At 39.8% G+C, this 16,687-nt stretch overlaps 1 protein-coding gene across 1 annotated transcript in view; it reads right to left on the reverse strand.

The window, feature by feature from the left end:
• Positions 1 to 16,687, reverse strand: part of niban2b (niban apoptosis regulator 2b) — a 54,361-nt gene that overhangs the window by 16,193 nt on the left and 21,481 nt on the right. The window contains exons 5-6 of the mRNA XM_017691237.2: positions 14,683 to 14,850; positions 3,137 to 3,252 (exon numbers count right to left, since the gene is read on the reverse strand). Coding sequence (XP_017546726.1) covers positions 3,137 to 3,252; positions 14,683 to 14,850 — 284 coding nt within the window. The remainder of the gene's footprint in view (positions 1 to 3,136; positions 3,253 to 14,682; positions 14,851 to 16,687) is intronic.

Genomic DNA, 16,687 nt, shown 5'->3' on the forward strand with positions numbered 1-16,687 from the left:
GACAGCCAAACGCACTCAGAGCAAAGCGCCAACCACAAGTTCTGTTATGTCAGCTAACAGATGCCTGCACTGACTAGCATTGAGCTGGGTGATTGGGGGGAGATGGGGGCACACAGGCGTCGTAAGTGGACCTCAAGGTATAAAATAAAATACTAGAAAAAAAGTAAGATACTGGCCCTTTAAGCAGCTAAAAGTTTCGATAGCAGATATCATTTTATATGGCTACTATTGTTGTGTTTGTTTTTTCTGCTTTTTTTTTTTCCCAAGCATTGTTTTACTGACTGATATAATCTCAGTTTAAGACCCTGAGACTTTAAAAGCTTTAGTAAAATTATAATATATAGGCCACATCTTTACTCAACACAATTGTCCATCTGTGTGATGTAGGCGTTTTGGTCGTTTCTCTGATGTAATGCAAAGTAAGTTTAAGAGCTCTAAAACAGTATTTGTGTATATTTAGTATATTATAATAATTTATAATAAGGGCAGAAGCAAAACGGGTCACTGATTGAGCTGTCCCTGACACACCCACAGAGCAGGAGCAAACATGCCTGAGAATCTTGCTGAGAGAACATTGCTCAATTCTGCAAGCCAACAAACCATTCAACAGAAAAACAACACTGCACATGGCTACGAAACGCTTGACAACAGCTTTAGCAGCAGTGGGGCGAGGAAATCCAACCAGCTAGGCATATAGTTATATTACATAAAGCCATATGACTGAAATATACACCTTTACTGTAAAGTGTTCTTTGAAGCGATGTAATAGAACAGCTTCAATTCAATTCAACTTTATGGTCATCATACAATATAAGGTAGTACAGTATAACAAAACACTATCGGGCTACTTTTCCAGTGCAGTAATAAAAGATGCATAGTAAACAGTGTAAAGACAAAAGACAGTAAAAGACAGACAAAATGTGCAGTCAGTAGATACAGGTGTTGAACGTAGACTAGATGTGCATAAGCAAGTGTTATAGGTGTATTGGATGTATAGACAGTTAGTGCTTCACAGCTTCACAGTCTTTCAGTGGATGCTTCAGTTAGCTCAGAGTCTCACTCAGAAATGTGTGGAAAGAAGCTGCGCTGTGATTTCAGATCCACTCAAGAGGAATTCCACCAATTTTTCAAAACATTCTGAATAGTTTAATTGTTAGCTCAACAATCTGATAAACCTTTATAATTAACAATCTTTTTGACCGATCTGAGAAAAAAGTATTTCACAGTGTGCATATTAAAAGGGTTAAAATTATAATATATTAAATATATATACACATATATAAATATACACACACACACACACCTCCCTCTTCAACTGTGGAACTGGTACTTATGGCAGAAAGCTCGCACTGCTGGAGAAATATTTCCCACTGCCACTAACAACATGCAAACTTAGGCCTTGTACAATAAGGGGAAGTGATCTAAAAAGCCACCCTGTAGGACATAAATAAACAGATTACTTCAAGTGTGCTGTGAGGCATTAGGTCAGCACTACTTGGGGCCCATCTGGGTCCGATTAGCCTTAAAAGGAAGTAAGTGACTCATACTAAGTTTCACTTCTGCTAATGAAGGAGGAGGCGGGCCTGCAGTACGTCATCAATATATGAAAACCTTGGAATGATTTTTTTTCTGCTTTTTGTGGGTCATTGAAAACACCAGCTACTTTTCACACAAAGAATGGACCAGTAGACCTCTGAAGTCATGGGTCAATGCCATGTTAGGAACTCTGGGCCTAAGCTGTTTTTTTCCATGGGAAAAATGAACGCAACAGCCTGTGGTAAAAGGCCACACTATATTTTCCTCCCAATATGTTAGTATAAGCAAATAAACAGAAATTGTGCATTGAAATGTGCAGAATTGTGTTCTCTGTAAAGGATGTTTTACCATATTAATATTTAGAAACATCAAAGAAAGATCATTTGACCAGGGGTGCATAAACTTTTGCACACAACTGCACCAAATGCCAGTAACTCAAACTGTTGGCAATTACTGCCAAAGAAACCTAACTAGAACATTTAATAAAGTGTACTGGCTTGTTTGGGGTATTTTGGTGAGGTTGCCAGTCTTATGATGTGTTAGCTCGTCTGAAGCAACATCCACATTTCACCACTTTTACTGACATTGTAATTCAGAGGATCCAGTGATATTCAGGGGAGAAAAAAAAAAAAAAAATGTACATACATGTACATGAATGTTAGCTTTGGAACACTGAACATTTCTCTCTTTACCACAGGGTGCAACAGCACTCTCCTATAGAGGAAAACTACTTCGACCCAGAGCTCCTAATATAAGCATGTTGCACACTACAGAATGATGACATGAGGTCTACTGAAAGGTTTCAATATCACTTACAATTAAACTCTCTCACACCCACTTTCCATCAAAATTAAGAATGTTTTTCTTTCTTCCTGAAAAATTATTACTTGAGACCCAAGGTCCCCTCCGTCCCCAAACAGCCCTGATATGGTAAATGCTGGAAACAAAGAATGAAGGAGTGTAATTCCTGATAAAGACACTGCTCTATAGAACACAGAGGACCACACCCTGCCACTAGCCCAGAGTCATCTGACAAAGGCCTTTTACAAAGACCTGCAGAAGTGGGTCACTGGGAGCTGTTTATTTGTAACCTATTATGACCTGATTAGTAACACCTTCAGAGCAGTCTCAGTGTAATAACCCATATGTCTGACCCTCCCCGCTCTCCTTCCTCAAGCGCAGTACAGAGTTACAGACCTGCTGTGTGTTAATTCATCACACACGCTTTATGCTTTACGTAAGCTGAAAATGTGTTTGGACAGAATGGGACAAGAATAGGGACAATGGCAAATGGTCAGGGGACAACAAACGTTCCTAGTTATCAGTGACCAAAGTAAAATCAGATGCTACTGCAGAAGTGTTCAAATGTACTGAAAGGGTTTTAAAAAGCACTTTAAAAAGTATTTGTTTGAAAATTGTTCATGTGCAGAAACATTCATTATGAAAAGTTCTGTAGGTCAGGTACACAATCAGGATTCTCTCATTACTGAAAAAAAAGAAAAGCAAAGCATAAACACACAGTAGGCCCACATTTCAGACACTGTCCCCTTGGACAAATGAAATAGGGAGTGCCATCACCCCCTTCAGGATTGGTTTTTACCTGATGAGGAACCCCACACATCATGTCCCAGGTGCCATACTGACCACGAGCCTGCCGGTAGAGCCGCACTGCATCAGTAAAGGCTGGAGTCTGTACCTTGCAGTCCTCTGACAAACCTGAGAGAGAGAGAGAGAGAGAGAGAGAGAGAGAGAGAGAGAGAGAGAGAGAGAGAGAGAGAGAGAGAGAGAGAGAGAGAGAGAGAGAGAGAGAGAGAGAGAGAGAGAGAGAGAGAGAGAGAGAGAGAGAGAGAGAGAGAGAGAGAGAGAGAGAGAGAGAGAGCACACATGCAAAGGAGGGAAAGGTGGGAAAAGACAAAAAGAAAGGATGCAGAAAGAGAAAAGAGGGAAATGACAAAATGGAGAGAAAGAGGAAAAAGAGAAAAATCATCGTCACATCAACATCAAAAATGTTCGACTTTTTTTTTTTTTAAATTCGGGAAGAGAAAAGCACAGATCTGTGTCAGTAAATGCAAACTTCTCTTTACAGGAAGAGAACTAAGAGTGACACACGTGTGTCTGTGTACATTTCAGAAAGTGAAACTGTGCGTCACCCCCCCCAACACACACACACACACACACACACACACACACACCCCCCTACACCTTTAGTGCCCTCAAATGCAACTTCACTATACACCCTACACCACAGCCCCACACACACCCTACATCCCACATACACACCCCTATACTGCCCTCAATGCAACTTCAACATATGACCTACACACCCACAACCCACACCCTACATCCCCCCCACCTCCCACATACACAAGATGCAATGACCACAGCCTACTACTCATTTGGGAAATAGTGTCTATTTGTCTGCGATGGTGATTTATGGTCTAAACATTGCTATGGTTACAAGGCAGCTTTAGCTACAGCTGAGAAACTAAACAACAATCAACCAGCTGCTGATTATTGTTTTAAACTGCTTGTGTATGTTGTTGAGTTGGTAGTCAAAACTACTTTATATGCATGAATAAAATACCAGCTTTACCATACATGTTTGTGTGTGTGTGTGTACGTTTACATGTGCAAGTGTGTGCGTGTTAGTTAAAGCATGGGTTCTGACAAAGAGGGGAAGTTTGGCTGGGTGTGGAGCAGGAGGCGTGTAGGCAGGAAGTCCAGAACTCCACATCAGCACTGCATGACCGTGTTTGTGTCGACAGGGCATGTTTGAGACCTTGAGTAAAGGTAGAGGAGCGTGAGCATAAAGAGATTAGAGTCTTCCTGACCAATCCATAAATTCTCTGTCCACAAACATGTTCTTTCTTAGCTACTGTTGCAAGGTGCTGTCAAACTACCCAAATTTAATGTGGTTCTTTAACTTCATTTAATTGCTGGATATACAAATTAACCAGTTGCTATCTAGTTTACTTAGGTACAGCAGCGTTGTCCAGTTTGGGGGCATTTTTGGCAGAGGCCAAATTTACATATTTTTGCAAAATCTAATGTGTGTGCTACAATTTGTCATGCAGTTCTGTAGAGCTTGTCCAACCTCGCAACACTTGCTAAGAACTAATGCATTTGAGGGCGGAGCATGGATAGGACAATTACACAAAACATCTTTTAAGTTGGTCTAAAGCACCACTAGGCCTACAAACTGGAGACATGCAGATATGAGAACTGTGGCCCAGTGTGGATACTCAAAAATAAATAAACAAACAAACAAATAAATTAAATGTACCCATCTCCCAATACCAATATGATTGATATTATTGGGCATTCCATAAAACTTACATTAGACTAAAAGGACTTAGCTGCACCGCACACCCATGCATGTCTCCGTGCTAGTGAGCAAAATCACTGCCACATCTTCTCCTCCCCATCTCTTAACACATTCACATGCCCTTGGTTTACTGCAGAGGCATTTAAACCATTTCCATAGCTCCGGTCACTCTGTCCCTCTCTAAAGCTTTACTATGACCTCCTCTGGTCATTAAAAGAGGCTCACTGTGTCAGGATACCAAGAGCTTTTTAACCAGACCTGCTGCATTCCTGCTTTATTGTGCCTCTCATAACCTAATTGTGTGAATGCCAAAGAATTCTGGCTCCGCACACATCATGAAAACACTTGAAGGCAATTCTCTTCAGCCAAACGTTACCTAGATGTGCCCCATCTGTGCAGCCAGTACCAACACAAGTTTAATTTCTCTTGACTGGCACGACACATGGTTGGGATAATTAACTGTGGTCACATACCAGAATTTAATAAGACGCCAGTGTGTAGACAGTAACACAGCTTTATCCAGACCTGAAAACCAGTAAATAAACATGCACTAAACTATACTGCTGGTTCAGGCATTTAGTGTAGAATACTGGATTCACAGCTAGCAGTGAAGCCTTGAAACCAGTTTATAAGCTTGTAAGTTTTAACAGGAACTAGCCTAAAGAAACAATGGCTATGGAACCAATGAAGAACTGGCCAGTTCTAGCATTGTCTCAACTTTGTATCCATATCCAGCTTAAAAAAAAAAATAAATTAAAAAAAAAAAAAAAAAAAATAGTTGAGACAAAACAAGCTTGCACAGTTTTCCCCTCACCCTTAATGTAGTTGGTCAGTTTGGTGTCAGAAGTCAGCTTCTTTAGTTTTGCACTGGAGCTATAAGGCTAATCTAGCTTACAAACACAAAGCTTATACCTCATCAGTTGTTACATTTGTTAGAAAATAAAGAAAATTAAGAAAAATAATGTAAAAAATGTTCCCTTAAAAAGGTACAACAGTAGTTTTATGGGTCAACTGTGGACCTTAAATAAGTTTTTCCAGGTGAAAAGTATTTATATTTATATATATTTTCATATCCTAATGCTTTAAAATACAACAACAAAATAAAAGGCCTGGAGACGAGATGGGGTTTGAGTCAATACAGCTTAGATAATATAATTTCAATGGATTATGGTACAATTATGTGCCCCAAATGTACTAAAGGTACTGAGATGTACCCTTGTGGGTATCACCCCAGTGACAGGTCCAAACCACATTGAGTCAAGTGTATGATAGGTCAGCATGCAGGGCACAATGCATTACATTAGCTATTTTGAGTGATCTCAAACAGGCTTGCTTATGTGGTTTGTGAAACGGTATGACACACTGTTGTCCAAAAACAGACAAAAGCACAGTTGAATTCGGTCAGACAGCGTTAGAAACCACATGACATGATTTAACACTCTGCTCCAGCTTTAGACCGCAATGTCAATACAGCACTGAAAAGTCGAGTTTGAAACCATATAATGTTAAACTATACCACAGATATGCCTCTTGCTCTCCTCTGCCCCTCTCTCATTTATCATCTTTCATCAACGACCAAAACTGATCACCTCCATGTTTCCCATCAGAGTAAGGTGAGTGGGATGGAGCGGAGGGTTTATATTATGCACCTACTCACAGTCAAATGACTGGGTTGAAGAGCGCATAGATTCTAGGGACTGTGATTTTTGGGGTTTATTTTGTTGCACAGCAGGTATTTAAAAAGTGATAACACTTGGTACTCCCAGAACAAACAAACCAAAAAAAAAAAAAAAAAAAAAAAAAAACACAACATATGAATCCGTCACTGGGGTAGGACCCGTCTTGTCACTGGGGTGGTACCCTCAAGGGTACATCTCCGTATCTTTATCCAGGGAACATCCCTGTACCATAATCCATCTGTCTTGACATTTACTGGTTATAATCGAGTCATGACAACAAATTACATCTTCCATGACATGTTAATGGAAGCATATGACAAACATTACACAGCAAAGGGTACTTGAAAAAGTACTTCAGAATTATTTATTAACCTGAGCCAAATCAGAATTCATTGAATTCTGAATTAATTGGAGTTCTGCAGTTTAAGCTTCCCCAACATAAAATACTGAAAATTGAATTCACCCTTGATCTCAGAATCAAAAACTGTACTGAATCATGAACCCTAGTGTGAGTGTATTCTATAAATGTGCACACATTAGCATATGAACATGAACAGAAGGCACATATTCAGGCTCTTTGTTTTTGCTGTGTTGAAAACCTAATGTACCATGATGTGCATCATTACACTCCTAGTGTGGTCTGAGGCAAGTGTAACGCATGCAGTTTGCATGAGATACAAGCTTCTGTTACTTGTCAGCTTTATTAGCCTCACAGCCACAGTGCAGCACTAAAGAAGCCAACTTTAGACTCCAGCTTTTGGCTAAATCAGCCAAGTTTGAAGTAACTGTGATCAACTCACTTAGCACATTCAAGAGAACTCATCAGCTAGCGGTCAAACTGAAATCAGAATCAGATGTGGCAGAGCAGGGAAAGCACTGGACCATTGCTGGACTGGGCCACAGACTTCAGATATTAGGTTTCTGAGAAGCACTTCTCGCATATCCCACACAAAGCTTGAAGATGTTCTGTTTTGCCAGTTTTTTTCTTCCCAGATGCAATTCCAGCAATAACAAGACCCCATGCTCACTTCAGGTTAGCCGCTGAGAGAGTCCAGCTCAGCCTGGTCATCCCGGGATGGCCTTTCTTTGCTGAAACATCAGATATGTCCAGATTCTTCAGTATGTGCTTCCCAGATTTAGTTACAACTCACATTTGCTTATTTGTGGAGAGCAGCAGGAGATCGCTCTGGGTAATTCATTTTTACATGAAGCTGCAGCCAAACCTGCAAAAGGCCCAGAAAACGTGGCCAGCTCATGCTTTCAGTTTAGCCTGCTTACATTTTCGTTTGCTGCTTTACAAAACCACAGACATCACAGGTGTTCACATTTAAACAAGTTCAATCAGAAGCATTACGGTTCTAATTACATGCGGTATGTGCCAAAAAGGGTTCTTTGGGTGATGTCTTAAAGATCAGTTCGGTTTCCCCAAGAACCTTTTAATAAATGGTTCTTTAAATAACTATTTTTGTAAATATGATGTGTGAGGAAGCTCAAAAAATTTAGTTTCAAAAGAACCACCACATAATGTAAAAGCTCTACATTTAAAGTTTGTTTTGTAGAACCACCCAAGTCAACTGGCTTTCATGCATTTGAACATACAGTTTGAAAATGTTTCATAGTAGAGTCTGGACAGTTGGCCACGACTGCATTCTCCATAACTTGAAATGCTGCCTTTGTTCTTGGGTTCCTACTTCAAGGAATCGTAATTATTTTGTGAAGTACGATAAAAATAAACAGATCAAGTGAAACAGAGACTCAATGTGAGCAACATATACTCAGTTTACATCAATTGCTAAACTTTTCCAAGAACAACTTCCTGAACACAATTACTGAACTTAAATGGTGGCTGTAATCCTCCACCAACGCCCTCTGCATTACAGCAAGGCAAAAGAAAGGAAGTTGCATCATCGGATGAGACAAAGTCATAATTAGCCATCAGTTATTCGTGAATGACTGACCGCTATGGAGTGACTATGGAGACAAAATAAAAACAAAAGGAGTCTTTGTATTGATGCATAAACCAGAGTAAGAGCTATTCACACTGTATTACAGGTAAGAGAGAGTATGAAACCCATCATTTCATGATACCAGTGACTGGTTTTCTGTGTGATACTATGCAAATCATGAATACTGAAAATATTTTAAATAACACTAATACTCACTGAAATTATCCTGCAACAGGTATTTGATTGACTTTGTTAAACATCTGATTTATATGTAAAATGCAACTACAGTTTCAATTAATTAATCACCAGCACAACTACAGTCTACTGCTCAGATTTTAGATCTAAAGGTGTTGCTCTGTATCACAAAGCTGGGTTTCTTACATGGACATCTAAACTTGCCTCACATGAGAAGTATCACTTTCCAGAGAAGGAAACTAATCCTACTACATTTGATGCAAAAGTTTGAGTACCTCTAGTCATATTATGTTTTATTGATTTTCTAGGTGGTTTTACTGATTTTCTGAGCCTGGCATTTTCTGCCAATTTCAGTACATCATTTCTATTGCTTGGTTAGTTTGACATTGGAAAACAAAGAAGAACATGTGCCTTTTGCATATGCCACATTTTTCCCCCCGTAAATAAACAGTAACTATGCATTAAAATGTGCAGAGGTCTGTTCTCTGTAGAGGATCTGTTAACCTAAACCTCACTTAGAAAACCAAACCATGACATTTCACCAGGAGTGTTTAAACATTCATCTCTGACTATAGTTAATAACAATATAAAGCAATTATCAGTTTCTGGGCTGGTTTTACAAACAAGGCTTATGGTGGGAAACTGGCTCTATAAGCATGAACACATAGCTGTACCTGCAAATTACATTACTAATAAAGCAATCTAGCTCAATTTTTACAAACGGCTAGAAGTTATAAATTAACTGAACCCAATTCAAATTTCTGCATAGTCTTTCAGAATCCAAATAACATATCTGGAAACCAGAGAAACACAAATTGGTGTGTTTATCAGGCACTATTGCTTATTATTAATATGAATCGTTAGACAAATGACCAACTACCTACAGACTTATCAAACAGGCATGTTTTAATCTACCATGTCATGACTGATCTAGTTTTACGGAACAGAACAGATTTGCATAACACATGATCATCTGGGAGGAACTGTGTCTTACTGCAATACTGAAAGACCCTTAATTCGATCCCACATTAGCTCTGAAAAAGGAGAACAAAATCATTCACCTTCCTAGCAGCATCTTCAACAAAGCATGCCAAGACCAGCAAACTCAACCCACTTCCCTTTTCTGTGGTCATACATACAACGCTGCAGCTGCAGGTGGCCTAATCTGACCCCTGCATGAGCCATCAACCAGGAAAAGGGAGTCAAAGTCACCAAGGCCAGAGAGCTGTACTTTTAAACATGCAAATCATGTCTGTGCACATCTCTGAAATAGTGCTTAACAGCATTAAATCTTATTTAAAACCCAAGAAAGCACATATTTCACTTAACATTCCCCAAAAGCTGTAGATCCCCCAAGACATGTTCAGTTTCTGAGCTTTGCTTTCTGTAGTTTTCCCACTAGAGTTTAAGCTTATGTAGGTTACAAGTAGGTATGCCAGTAGCATCGTGGAAACCACACGCATGCACCACACTCTTCCCTCAAACAGTTCTGAGGGGTTAAATAACCTGTTACCTACAAAAAAGCTGAGATAATATGTGAAATGCAATAAAACTCATTGTTTTTTGAAAATGATACCTGCAACTTGTTCTAAAAAAAACAAAACAAACAAAAAACACATGCAATCATGTTTGGGTATAAAAGAAGCATCCAGGAAAGGCATAGTCTTTTATGAGCAAGGAGGTGATGAGCCTAGCCACTCTGACAAAACAGTGTGTCAGCGAATAATTCAATAATAAACAGTTTAAGCACAACTTTCCCCAGTGAGTGATTGCAATAAATAAATCAGGACAGTCATGGGCTAGAGGTTAGAGAAATAGCCTTGTGACTGGAAGGTCGCCGGTTCAATCCCCAGAGCTGACAGTACATGACTGCCTTGAGCAAGGCACCTAACCCTCAACTGCGGACAGGGCTGCCCACTACTCCAGGCAAGTGTATTCGCTGCCCCAAGAGTGCGTGTGTGCTCTCTAGTAAGTATGTTTCACTTCACGGATGGGTTAAATGCAAAAGGTGACGTTTTCCTGTTTTGGGACTCATAAGGGTCACTTAATCAAGGGAATCTGGAGACATCTCTGTGTATAGTCCTCAGATGATGCTGCATTAAAAACCTGCATGCTTCTGTGGTTGATATCACTATATGGGCTTGGAAAGATTTTGAAAAGCCATTGTGAATAGATATTACACTTGTAGAAATACAAGTTAAGACTGTAGAATGCACAGCCCAAGCCATATGTCAACAACATCTAAAACACTGTTGACTTGAAATGGACACTGAAAATGTATTTTGTGGTATGATAAGTCAACCTTTCAGATTGTTTATAGAAATAATGGGTGTTGCAATCTCTTGGAAAAAGAAGAAATGAAGTTCAAAAGTTCAGAAGCTTCCATAAATTTTTAGCTACAATAGGTTCATACACTATAGTATGAACACAAAAGTATCAGGACATCCACACATTACATCCAAAGGAGCTCAATAATATGGAGTTGGCCTCTCCTTTGCAGCCGTAACAGCTTCCACTCTTCTGGGAAGCTTTCTACAAGATTTTAACATAGGTCTGTGGGAATTTTTGCCCATTCATTCAGAAGAGCATTTGTGAGGTTAGACACTGATGTTGGACGAGAGGGCTCCATTCTAGTTCATCCTAAAGGTGTCTGTTTGGGTTGAGGTCTAGGCCCTGTGCAGGCCAGTCAAGTTGTTCAACATCAAACTTGCCCAACCTTGCCTTTATGTACCTTTCTTTGTGCACTGGGGATCAGTCAGGCTGGAACAGAACAGGTTCTTCACCCCAAACTGTTCCCACAAAGTTGGAAGCATTCAGTTGTCCAAATGTCTTGGTCTGCTGAAGCATTAAGAATTCCCTTCACTGGAACTAAGAGGCCTAGGCCAACCCCTGAAAAACAAACCCACAGCATTATCCCTCCTCTACCAAACTTTACAGCACAATGCAGTCAGGCAGGTAAAGTTCTCCTGGCATTCACCAAACCCAGACTCATCCATTAGACTGTCAGAGAGAGAAGTGTGATTCGTCACTCAACAGAATACATTTCCACTGCTCCAGAGTCTATTGGTGGCATGCTTTACACCCTCACCCCACCCCTATCCACTTATTAGCAATGGGTGTGGCTTTAACACCTAAACTCAATAATTTGGAGGTGTGTCTCAATACTTTTGTCTATAGAGTTTAGCCCCAGTGCACAACTAAAGAAGCAAACTTGACACTAAATACTGTCCTGGCTGATTAACTGTATTTGGGGTAAAGAGAAAAGTGTGGAAATTATATTGCTGATGAACTATTACTTGAAGAGGACACCCTGACCCTCCTCACTCATTGCTAATATGCATTCTCTCTGCAGCCTTTAACCCAGCAGCATGAAGGGCCAGCTGTGACCACTCAATGGAATCTGGACTCCAGCAGAGAGAGTTAGAGAAACTTCAGCACTAGAATTTATAGCCCATCAACTTACAAAACCAAAGAGCTGCCTTCATGTGCTATTAAGATTCCTCCCACAGATACAGTAAGACAGATGGGATGAGACAGAGTAATTATATCCAGGAGGCCCCAAGACTCAGATTTCAGCAAGAAATGTCAGCAAGTCGCTAATGTACTACGTTGAGAGCTTTTACAGGAATGTTGTACCTTATAATACATCTTTAGTACATTAATGCAAACATGATTTTTGTTGGAATTGGGCCATCAGTATTAGGGCTGAGCGAATATGAAAATTGTGTGGATAATACTGTTACCAATTTTAATAGGCTAAAAATTCAAAAAGTGAACGGACAATATCAACGATATTGGTGATGTTAATAGCCAATATTTTCATCAATGATGATAAAACTGATTCAATGGTTAATATTATCTGCCAAATCACTATATTGGTCAAACTCTAGTCACTATTGATATTAGTAAGTGAGTTACCTACTGACTTCAATGATCAATGGTTAAAATGGATTTAACTAAACAACTGCAAAACCATGCACATTCCATCCATCCATCCATCCATCCATCCATCCATCCATCCATCCATCCATCCATCCATCCATCCATCCATCCATCCATCCATCCATCCATCCTCTTCCGCTTCTCCGGGGTTCGGGTCATTTCTTCATAGCTTCAAAAATATTCTTTGGTGGAAAAAGAAGCTATGAAGCCTTTAAAAAGCTCATTTGGCCACAACATGCATATAAAATGTACCCTTAAGCCTTTATTTCCTAATTTAAAAGAGAGCAGGAACATCATAATGCAACTTCCTACTAATCACTGCATATTAACTGAGAAGGTCATCTTTAAACAATATGTTTGAGTCCTCAAGTTCAACTGATAAACAGCTGTAGCTGTGAATTAATGTAATGTAGGAAGGCTCTAGATATCTAAACAAGCACAATAACAAGCCTGGGCTTGTTTAGATGGCATGACAGCTTCTCAGAATAACAGGAGTCAGTTGGTCTGTTATTTCTCTGAGTGTGGGGGAGGTGATTTAGGAACGTTTCTCAGTAACAATAACAAGGCTCAGAACCCAGTAGGTCAATGTTTGCAGTCACTGTGTTTAGAAAAGACAAAATGAACGGTTTCATGAAGCATGTGCGAGCGTGTGCAATGACACAGCCACACGGCACGAGAGGAAAACCCTGTGCTAGTGTCAGTGGGATCAAAAAATATTCCAATGCTTCTGTGCTGAGACTACAGTACAATTCTAGATGTAGACCAAAAAGCTGTTGTGCAGGAAAAGCAGCATATCTCTGCTGTCATATCAAAACCTTGAACTGACTAAGAGAAACTGCTCTAAATGACTTCAAAACAGAAACGCATTACATTAAAGTGCTTTAGATGCATTAGATTCAAACATTATGTCTGTACAAGTCTTAAAACTTGTTTTAGCATCATTCAAATTTTCATTTTGGCTGGAGGGCCACCAAAGCTTTGTTGACGAAGAACTACATGTTTACAGGCCTACTTTAGGTATACAGTCACTTTCAGCATGTCGGATTATTGCAGGCATTTGAAAACAGATGCATATGAACATCTTTGCAGCCAAAAATAACTAATGACAAAACTTAAGTGAACTTTGATGATATTCCCCCATGAGGAAACACAGATCCAGTTTAATGTGAAGTAACATTAGCACAGCTGTTATAAGTTAAATTTGATAATTGAAAAGAAATACAACATCCATTAAAATGAGAACATCTGAAAGAATCAGCAAATGTTACTTGGCTATTTGCATAATGTTTATGCGTGCATTGAACTCTACTGTTTTACATTAAGAAACAGAGCCTGATAGACCAGTTCATTCATTATCCACTTTCCAAGTGTTTGCAAAACTTCAAAAGGCTATGTATAGTTTGGTATTGTTCAGTATAAAGAGATTTTTACTGTCTGGCCTTTTCTGAGACTCTGATGACTCCATCAGTCTGTAACTAATATAATGCAGCTCTAGGGTGACGTGATCAATGGCCAAGCTCCCTTACAGTGTGTGCTGATCTCCTCTCCCGTCACCCTGTTCTCACTCATAGCCTTGAGCTACACAATTCTTTGTGCTCTCGTGCATGTAAAAAGGAATGCTTTTCACTGCACCTAAGCTCTGATCACATTTCCTATTTGATAAACGGCTGTCAGAAAGTGCCTGTTGTCTGAATAGAATGCACAGATTAATCAAACGTGCCTGATGTTCTGATGTAATTAGATAACCTACAGTAATGAGGTCCTGGCATAAGTCCCACTTCACCCAACACGTGAGTGTAAAAAGGCTAAATAGGGAACATTTGGGAACAGCTCGCCTTCTTTTGAAACGAAGTTTGCATGGTTATGCTTTCATTAAAAGGGCATTCTGGCCTAAAACTGGCATTTAATATGCTATTTCTCACTTTATGTGGAATTCTGTAGTGCAGCATTGCATCAGTCTTATCAGTTTGACAGAATCCACAACCTTGTATTCATTTTGTGTTTTCACCCATCAATGTTCTCTCACCACAATACCCGGTCGAGACGAATGGTCACTCACCGTTGTTGGCATGTCTGACACAGTCCTGAAAGACAGCACTCCACTTCTGCTGCTCTTTCTCTGAGGACACGCAGAAGTAGTGATGGCGCGCATATGGATGCCACATAATGAGTGGGAACTGTGTTGCACATTTCAGGAAGGGGGAGCTGCCCACTTTAGCTTTCACACCTGGGAAACACACACACACAAACCTGTATGAGCAAGTGACCAAGGAGATCTGCAGCCAGATGTGCTCTGAATCATCATCATCATCATCATCATCATCATCATCATCATCATCATCATCATCCTTCACCATAAGAAAGTGGCTAATGAAGGTAATGAGTAATGGAACCTTATGTACATGCCTAAATTATCACACATACAGATGCATCAGTACAGACATTGGAGATGATGATACTGATATTGAAGAGATATCGTGCTTTTTCCACTTGTACTCTTAAAAATTCACCAATACCAACATTCCGACACCTGCCGATACCAGTGATCTAAGCGGAGAGAAGCTGTTGTGCTAAATAACAAATGACTCAAGTTGCAGGGATGGAGGATCTACTCATAAGACAAGTATTACTGAAACGATAGAGGTCAGGCACAAAGCTACTGGTCACTTCAAACTATTCACCTTGACAAATTCACGGCAAACCTACACTGTGTGATTTAGCCTGTTTACAAACACACAACCACAACTGAATCTCCAATATGGTGACACGGTCAGGCAGACAAAGGCCAATACTAGTCATCTCCTACCAAAGTCTGTAAATGCCAACTTTACTCTGTTTGACTGAACATAATAAGGAGGTACAAATGTTAAATACTGTGATTTTTTTTTTGTAAAATATGCTGTAGAGAGGCTGTGTATATGCTTATAGGCTGTGTATTTGGCTTAACCAGCCAAACCAGACTTCAGATGTAAAACTCCACAAGTGAGTTTAGATGTTGAGACTGACTGAACAGGCCTCAAACCTATGAAGCATGCTTTATTTACAGCTGTACAGAAGCACCTTTCTATCATGGCCCAATGCTCTTCTCCACTGCAGCACTACTCAATCATGCAGTATAGCTAGCCAATACACGTCATTTATAATCAGCTAGATGTGAATGATAAGGTACATTTCACTCATTTACTCTACAAACGACTCAATTTGAAGCACAACCTCAATTCCAATTAAGTTGGGACGTTGTGTAAAACCAATATAAACATTATATGATGATTTGCAAATCCTTTTCAACCTATATTCAATTGAATACACTACAAAGACAAGATATTTAATGTTCAAACGGATAAACTTTGTTTTTTGCAAATATTCACTCATTTTGAATTTGATGCCTGCAACATGTTCCAAAGAACTTGGGACAGGGGCAACAAAAGACTGGAAAATTGAGGAATGCTCAAAAAACACCTGTTTAGAACATTCCACAGGTGAACAGGTTAATTGGAAACAGGTGAGTGTCATGATTGGGTATAAAGGGAGCATCCCTGAAAGGCTCAGTCGTTCACAAGCAAGGATGGGATTCACCACTTTGTGAACAACTACGTGAGCAAATAGTCCAACAGTTTAAGAACAATGTTTCTCAATGTGCAATTGCAAGAAATTTAGGGATTTCATTATCTGCAGCCCATAATATCATCAAAAGATTCAGAGAATCTGGAGAAATCTCTGCAAGTAAGCAGCAAGGCAGAAAACCAACATTGAATGCCCGTGACCTTCGATCCCTCAGGCAGCACTACATCAAAAACCGTCATCATTCTGTACCGGATATTACCACATGGGCTCAGGAACACTTCAGAAAACCACTGTCAGTGAACGCAGTTCGTCACTCCATCTACAAGTGCAAGTTAAAACTCTGCCATGCAAAGTGAAAGCCAGATATCAACAACACCCAGAAACGCTGCCGGATTCTCTGGGCCCAAGCTCATCTGAGATGGACTGACGCAAAGTGGAAAAGTGTCCTGTGGTCTGACGAGTCCACGTTTCAAATTTTTTTGGAAATCATGGACATTGTG

Source organism: Pygocentrus nattereri, chromosome 20, assembly GCF_015220715.1.
Source record: "Pygocentrus nattereri isolate fPygNat1 chromosome 20, fPygNat1.pri, whole genome shotgun sequence".
NCBI lineage: Eukaryota > Metazoa > Chordata > Actinopteri > Characiformes > Serrasalmidae > Pygocentrus > Pygocentrus nattereri.